General features: G+C 36.1%; 1 protein-coding gene and 1 long non-coding RNA gene across 2 annotated transcripts; one reads left to right on the top strand and one right to left on the bottom strand.

The window, feature by feature from the left end:
* Nucleotides 1-4: 4 nt before the first annotated feature.
* Nucleotides 5-7,498, bottom strand: LOC128019041 (uncharacterized). Its single transcript, XM_052604997.1, has 4 exons — nt 7,019-7,498; nt 4,934-5,043; nt 3,988-4,203; nt 5-400 (listed from the first exon to the last, which is right to left on the bottom strand). Exons 1-4 carry the CDS (start codon nt 7,327-7,329, stop codon nt 252-254), a joined length of 786 nt encoding a protein of 261 aa, XP_052460957.1. The 5' UTR covers nt 7,330-7,498; the 3' UTR covers nt 5-251.
* On the top strand, nt 5,417-6,997 carry LOC128019042 (uncharacterized). The gene is made up of 3 exons (XR_008185046.1): nt 5,417-5,656; nt 5,742-5,806; nt 6,300-6,997. It is a non-coding gene; the product is annotated as an uncharacterized LOC128019042 (long non-coding RNA).
* Nucleotides 7,499-8,088: the final 590 nt, after the last annotated feature.

The following is an 8,088-nucleotide window of genomic DNA, read 5'->3' as shown; positions in this document are numbered from 1 at the left end:
CTAAAAATTACCAGTAGGTGGCAGCAAGCCACTAAGAGAGAGTAGCTGAGTCATTTATTCATACGATTTGCTTTATTCAATCAATTTGTGAGTAAAGCGTCCTGTGTGTGACATACTTTTATAAAGCCATCAGTAAATCTTGGCGATTTCTATTTAAACAAGCATGAGTTGTACTGGGGAGTGTTTATTTAAGCCTGGGTTTCGTAACATATGCATTTGGAGTTTATGAACTAAAGGCTGATGTATAATGTTCACAGCGTGTCGGTCAGCGAGTAGTTCCTCTTCCGCCTGCCGTCGTCTGGCCGCTCGCTGAGCTGATAGCAGATCATACACCAAACACTGTCTTCTGGAGCAATCTGAACACCATTACTAGTCCTGAACGGCCGAAGTGCACATGATCCTACAGACACAAGAGAGGATATGAGGACATCTGATCATTACAATCCATAGGCAAATATGTTTTATATGATTCTTGTGTTAGCGATCAAAACGGTGTTTATTGCAAGATTTGTTTGTGAATTTATCTCGCAATTTTTTAATTTTTCCTTTGAATTCTTTACAGCTCGAAATGCAGTTTTTATTTTTTTTTATTTTTTATTTTTTTACATTACATTTATGCATTACAGGTTAAGGGGCAGTGATAATATAAAAATATCCTCTTGTTTTTGAAATGCAAGTTCGTATTTTGAATTGGCATGATATTTTGAAATGTCATGCCAAATATTGGCTCATTTTGGATTTCATGAGAGCTACACATTCCAAAAAAGTTAGGAAAGGTAGCAATAAGAGACCGGAAAAGTTAAATGTACATATAAGGAACAGCTGGAGGAGCAATTTGCAACTTATTAAGTCAATTGGCAACATGATTGGGTATAAAAAGAGCCTCTCAGAGTGGCAGCGTCTCTCAGATGTCAAGATGGACAGAGAATAGGGGTGGACTGGCCATCTGTGTGATCTGGAGACCCACCACCCACCAGGTACGCAGTCATCACCTCATTCAGACTATAAGTTGCACCTTAGTATAAGTCGCATCAGTCCAAAAATATGTTATGATGAGGAAAAAAAACATATAAATCGCACTGGATTGTAAGTCGCATTGATTTAGAACCAAGAACCAAGAGAAAACATTACCGTCTACAGCCGCGAGAGGGCGCTCTATTTTTTTCAGTGGTATACTACAGGAGCACTGAGCAGCATAGAGCGCCCTCTCGCGGCTGTAGACGGTAATGTTTTCTCTCGGTTCATTTCTCTTTGTTCATGTCAAATTAATTTGGATAAATAAGTTGCACCTGACTATAAGTTGCAGGACCAGCCAAACTATGAAAAAAAAGTGTGACTTATAGTAAGTATGGAACACGAGAGGAGAAAGAGTTACTTGCTAGGGATTATGTTAGGAAGTGATATTCAGGTTGCTACATTTTTAATGATTACAGTAGTTAAAACAGCTAAACTTCAACATTTTAGCTATAAAATGCCACATGCAGTATAGCTAATATTAAGAAATAAATTGTGCTTTTACTTTTAAAAATGTTGGTGACGTTAAAGTTAATGCTTACAAACTTTGAAGATTTTGAATACAGAAGTTACATTTGTAATGGTGTATTTTCATTTAGATGTGGTATTATTATTTGTGCAGTAAGATTAATTACTGCATTAATTAAGATTATTAAGTAATAAATTAATTTTTAAACAGCATGGAATAGATTGTATAATGCTGTTATAACAGCATATTATATAATTTATTCCATGCTATCTTGGAATAAAACCTTTGTTTTTTTTGTTTTTGTTTTTTCCATTTCATAATTTGTTTATTCAGGTTGAGCTTAGACCAAGAGCAGAGAAAGACACTCACTCCAGCTCCACTTTAAATTACTTTTAAATGCCCCAATCAGATAGTCACATCCTGGAGATTTTTTTTTTCCTTTTTTTTTGTCAATCCACCCTCAGAAGAAGACAAAATACCTGACAGTACAGAGAGTGTTTAAGTTGAGTGTTTAAGTCAACAGTAGCCTACACAAAGATGTACCCACACCGAACTCCCGAACTGATTCAAATGATTCGCGATCCCCAAACTGACTCAAATGATTCGTGAACCCTCTTTGAACTCTCGAACTGACTCAAATGATTCGCGAACCCGCTACGAACTCCCGAACTGATTCAAATGATTCGCGATCCCCAAACTGAAATGATTCGTGAACCCTCTTTGAACTCCCGAACTGACTCAAATGATTCGCAAACCCGCTCCGAACTCTCGAATTGATTCAAATGATTCGCGAAAACCCGCTCCGAACTCCCGAACTGACTCAAATGATTCGCGATCCTCAAACTGACTCAAATGATTCGCGATACCGCTACGAACTGCCGAACTGATTCAAATGATTCGTGATCCCGTATCGAACTCCCAAACTGACTCAAATGATTCGCGATCCCGCTTAACTGACTCAAATGATTCGCGAACCCGCTCCGAACTTTCGAACTGATTCAAATGATCCGCGAAGCCGCTCCGAACTCCCGAACTGATTCAAATGATTTGCGATCCCCGAACTGACTCAAATGATTCGTGATCCCGCTCCGAACTCCCGATCTGACAAATGATTTGCGAAGCCGCTCCGAACTCTCGAACTGATTCAAATGATTCGCGATCCCTGAACTGACTCAAATGATTCGCGAACCCCAAACTGACTCAAATGATTTGCAAACCCGCTTTGAACTCCGAAACTGACTCAAAGGAATCACGATCTGAACTCCCGAACTGACTGAAATGATTCATAATCTGAAGTTCCCATCCAAATCAAATGACACTGCATAACATTTACTGAAATTAAGGTACGAAAAGTATGTTGTTAACAAATAAAATAGGAATATTTCCATTCCGAACTGCTTTCCACCTCGAAAGATCCACGTTTCGGATCACAAATTCCCCAAATGCTGCGGCAAAAATAGTGCAGCAATATCAGAAAGGAGTTTCTCAGAGAAAAATTGCAAAGAGTTTGAAGTTATCATCATCTACAGTGCATAATATCATCCAAAGATTCAGAGAATCTGGAACAATCTCTATGTGTAAGGATCAAGGCCGGAAAACCATCCAGACCCCATCTCTTTCAGAGAAGACCTTGCATTTTCCATCATAACAAAGCCAGACCACATACCGCATCAATTACAACATTGTGTCTGCGAAGAAGAAGGATCCGGGTGCTGAAATGACCAGCCTGCAGTCCAGATCTTTCACCAATAGAGGAAAATGCGACAAAGAAGACCAAAGACAGTTGAGCAACTAGAAGCCTGTATTAGACAAGAATGGGACAATATTTCTATTCCTAAACTTGAGCAGCTTGTCTCCTCAGTCCCCAGACGTTTGCAGACTGTTATAAAAAGAAGAGGAGATGCCACACAGTGGTAAACATGGTCTTGTCCCAACTTTCTTTAGATGTGTTGATGCCATGAAATTTAAAATCAACTTATTCTTCCCTTAAAATTATAAATTTTCTCAGTTATAACATTTGATATGTCATCTATGTTGTATTCTGAATAAAATCTTGACATTTGAAACTTCCACATCATTGCATTCTCTTTTTTATTCACAATTTTTACAGTGTCCCAACTTTTTTTGGAGTCAGGTTTGTATTTTTAAAGTTCACTGATGAATCAAAATCGTTCGTGCATCCGTGATGAAGATACTGTTTATTGCTCGATGCATGCAGCTTGTGAACGAGCAACACATTTTGTACAGGGAAAGATATCCATATAGCCTACCCAAAACTGTATCATAAAAGTTAATGGGAATAATTTGGATGGGGGCCTTTCGTCCTACTTAGGAAAGACTAGAAACGCTCCTAGTCAAGGTATAATGTTTTTACATGCTGACTACACAGCTGAAATTTTGGGATAAATCGTAATTATGATCAGTTTGGGGTTGTTGATGTGGTTGTAATGCCCTCTACTGAACTCCAGCTGCACTACAAGCTCATCTGACAGATGCAGAATGACCTATGATGAAGTAAGCGGTCCCACTGAGGCAGAGGATGATGAGGAAGATGGTCCCAGGGCCCACGTCCACCAGCTCACATGCGTTCGGACACACACAGGGACTCTCCACCCAAATCTGCAGGGGTCCGTCTGCACTGAAGCTCTGGCTGTGAGTGATGGAGTGATTCGGGCTGCACTGGTAATGAACCACAGTTTGAGGCTCGCTGTCAGGAAACACTGATAGAGAGACAGAGGTCACAGAGGTCAAAAAATATGGCAGATGTTCTCTGTTCTCTGAAATGTTTTAATGATCCTGAGAAATTTCTGTAGTGTTCAAGATTTGCTTTCTGGTATTGTTAGCAGGATTTTTTTTTTACTTGGAATAAAAAATAAATAAATAAACTTGTTATTTTAGTTAGCTGTCAAGACTGCATTTCTCATTTTACTACAAAATATAACAACAAAATGAAAAACTAAATTAACTATAATAAATAAAACTAATAAAAACAACATGGCACTATACCATAGACATAAATAAAAAAAAAATTTAAAATCTGAAAATATTAAATAATATCCAATTTAACTGCTGTACATTTTTAATGCATAAAGTATTTGTTGTCCTTTTTTTTACTTTAAGTGGCATATAGATGAGCTCAAAACTACAGACATGATCTAAAAGACAAAATTTTAATTAATTTTAAATTGATAAATAACTTAATATTAAATAAAATGTAAAAACATATATATTATAGTTATATATATATATATATATATATATATATATATATATATACACATGTTAATTCCTTTGAAACTAATTAATGTACATTTCATTTAAAAGAGCATTTACTTTTATTTTTCAATTTACAAGACTAGTTTAGAAGATCATTGTACTGTTGATGAGACACTAAATAAAAGCCTTTAAGTTAAGTGAATAATTAAAGACATGCTTGAAACAGTTACTTACCGGAGTAAGACACCGTGAGAGTTTTCTTTGATTCATTATAGCTGAATCTATTGCCTTCATGTCTGCCATAGTTCACGTACTGATTGATGACCCTGTCGTCCTGATGAATCCTACAGAAACATATATGTGACTCAGGAGCACAAAAGCAGTCGCAAGTCTCTGGAGTATATTTGTAGCATAGCCAAAAATACATTATATGGGTCAAAATGATAGATTTTTCTTTTATGCCAAAAATCATTAGGATATTAAGTAAAGATGATGTTCCATGAAGATATTTAGTAAACTTCCTACCGTAAATATATAAAAACTTCATTTTTAAATTACTAATATGCATTGCTAAGAAATTCATTTGGATAACAATAATAAAGGTTATTTTCTCAATATTTAGATTTTGTTGCACCCTCAGATTCCAGATTTTCAAATAGTTGCATCTCAGCCATATATTGTCCGATCCTAACAAACCATATGTAACCCAGGGTAAATATAAATAGAGAATAATAGTAAAATTAATTAATAAAATTAAAGTAAAATATAAATAGTAAAATTATATGGTTCTATTTTCCCAGTCACCTGAACACACCCTTCATTCATCGTGCAGGAGTCACATGGTAGGTTCAGTGAATGCTTTCAACCAATCATAGCATGCAAGCATGTTTTTACAAGCTGCGGTGAGTTTCCCCAACCAGTAGTGTGAAGGGGAAGCCACCGGAACAGTTGCATTCGGTATGTCTCTATACAAACAATGCTTTTCCGCTTATTTCCATCTTAAATGCTAGTTTAATTTTAGCATGCGATCCTGTATTTGTAGTGTCAACCGCCGTCGTCTTTAGAAGCCGACTAGTGCCGCGGTGCGTCGAATATCTGTAGGAATTGGTGAGTCTGTTTGTTGTTGTGTCCGCTAGCATGTTATTATGGCACTGACAACTTTATTGGCATCCTTATTATAATGACGGGTTCTGCTAGCTTAATGCTTACAGCATGAAGCCATCTCATTGTATTGTATCCATCCCTATGGAGTTCTATTGGGGTTTATAAATTTTAATGTAAACCTAGCACTTTTTTTCAAAGCTATGGTTTTAAGTATTTAAATGATTTATATACTGAAAGATAGGATTATCAATTGTATTGAATCGAGTGTTATGTAGGAAATAATTCCATTATTTATGGGTGGTTGTTTCCATGCATTTTGAGTATCTTTTATACAATTGTGTTATTGTGTATTGTATTGTTTTATACAATTGTGACTATCTCTGGTGCAGTATTTTGAATACTATGGTGTACACAAATATAGAATATAAAACTAGCTAGTAGGTAAATTTATATTATGAGTAGTGATTAAACCATTGGTCCTGTTTAATTAATACAGGCCAGGTGCGGCCAGTTGATGGCGAGCAATTATTACCTGGAACAGAACCTGCCTCAACAACATCATCGCCACCTGTGGGTTCGGTAGGAGGTTGTGCAGCTTTGCTCACTCCCTCACTCTCATTACACACACACACACACACACACACACACACACACACGGTTCTGGCTCATGGACTAATTGCATCTCACGGACCGTTCACATTATTTGGACATGGTGTTCATCTTTTATGAGCAAAGAATATAGTCCTATACTGTGTTGTGAATTGTCTTTAAATTGAGTACTCTCCAGTTTTTCTGAGTTACAAGTTGTTGTTTACCCTCTGTGAACTACTGAACTTCTCTGCAGATTTGAAATAATTTTGGGTATTGTTGTTATTGTTTGTCTTTGTTTTCACTTAATACATGGTACCAACACAAAATCTAAATTATCTGTCTCTGTGTTATTATTTGCTTTTTCAACACCTCCCTCAGACGAACTTTATCTTTTGTAATCCAATTATTAATTAACAATCTATAGCTATATTTAACACGCATACCCTGTGTATATGCTACACATACATCAGTGGAAAGATTATATATTCAGCTTTAAAGAAATTGACTTGACTTCTGACTGGTTTTGTGGTCCATGGTCACATATAACATCATGTTTCATCCCAAAGACAGATGATTTATAAGCTTATATCCAGTATATTATCACTAGGCATGTGATGAACTGACCGTATATTGACACAAGCAGCCACATCGGTGCAGTCGCTGATGCTGAAGTCCTCGGGCTGTGAGAAGGGCAGACACGGGCTGAAGGACAGCAGCACGTCTGTGTTTCCCACCGCTGATGGCAGGGGTTTGAGTCTCTGGATGAACCCATCCTCGTCCGCCACTGAGGCCAGATCGATGAGGCCTGACCCGTCCCGCATCAGACATTTACACCGGTTCACTTTAATACAGCCGCTGTGCTTCAGCTCGGACGGAGGAGCAGCTGCTGTGAGGCCTAAAGAGAAACAAACCACAGTCAGAACAGAGAGACCCATCACGTACTGAGTCTGAGCACTAACTAGCCCTGCAGCACTAGTCAGTTAACACACTAGTGATAATAATGCACATGAATGTGTCAGATTCCAGCACAGCTCTAGACCAACAACAGAACAGCTCATCATTACACACTCTGTTTATAGTTATAAAGTGACTATATATAAAATATTATATTCCAAACTGTATTTACAGTTAGTAAAGTGATTACATGATATATAATTAAAAAATATATTTTATATATCATTAACTTTTATTATTAAACTATTAATGAATACATTGTATATATATATATGTGTCAATAAAAAATATGTATAATAGTATGAAATATATCAAATATACAATTTACGAGCTACAATTAGTCATTTTTAGGCCTACATTGTATAATATGCAATTTTATAAAATAATATATAATAGTATAAAATATACAAAGTTTCTATATTTCAAACTGTATTTGTTTAATAAAGTGATTACCTTAAATAATATAATTTTATAAAATAGTATAAAGTATAAAAACTTATTGTTAGTAAAATGATTACATATTTCTTTGAAAAAAATAAACAATTGTATAAAATCGAAATATTATATATGTTACAATCTGAGGTACTTACAGTTAGTAAAATTATTTTCTAAGACTGTAATACCTGTTTTTGCAGTTATTTTGGGGGGATTCATCATACAAATGTGACTTACGATTTTTTGTAGAAGAAACCTATGATTCTCCGGCTAGCAACATTTTCTAAGAACGTTTTTCTAACACT

The sequence above is a fragment of the Carassius gibelio genome, chromosome A8 (genome assembly GCF_023724105.1).
Source record: "Carassius gibelio isolate Cgi1373 ecotype wild population from Czech Republic chromosome A8, carGib1.2-hapl.c, whole genome shotgun sequence".
Classification (NCBI taxonomy): Eukaryota; Metazoa; Chordata; class Actinopteri; order Cypriniformes; family Cyprinidae; genus Carassius; species Carassius gibelio.
Note: the sequence above shows the minus strand (reverse complement) of the source record. Positions and strands in the feature narration are given on the sequence as shown.

Coding starts and splice junctions, on each gene's coding strand:
- LOC128019041 (XM_052604997.1), bottom strand. CDS start 7,329: ATGGGTCTCTCTGTTCTGACTGTGGTTTGTTTCTCTTTAGGCCTCACA. Junction 4,204..4,933: donor TCTCACGGTGTCTTACTCCG/GTAAGTAACTGT, acceptor TCTCTCTATCAG/TGTTTCCTGACAGCGAGCCT. Junction 401..3,987: donor GACCGCTTACTTCATCATAG/GTCATTCTGCAT, acceptor TTGTGTCTGTAG/GATCATGTGCACTTCGGCCG.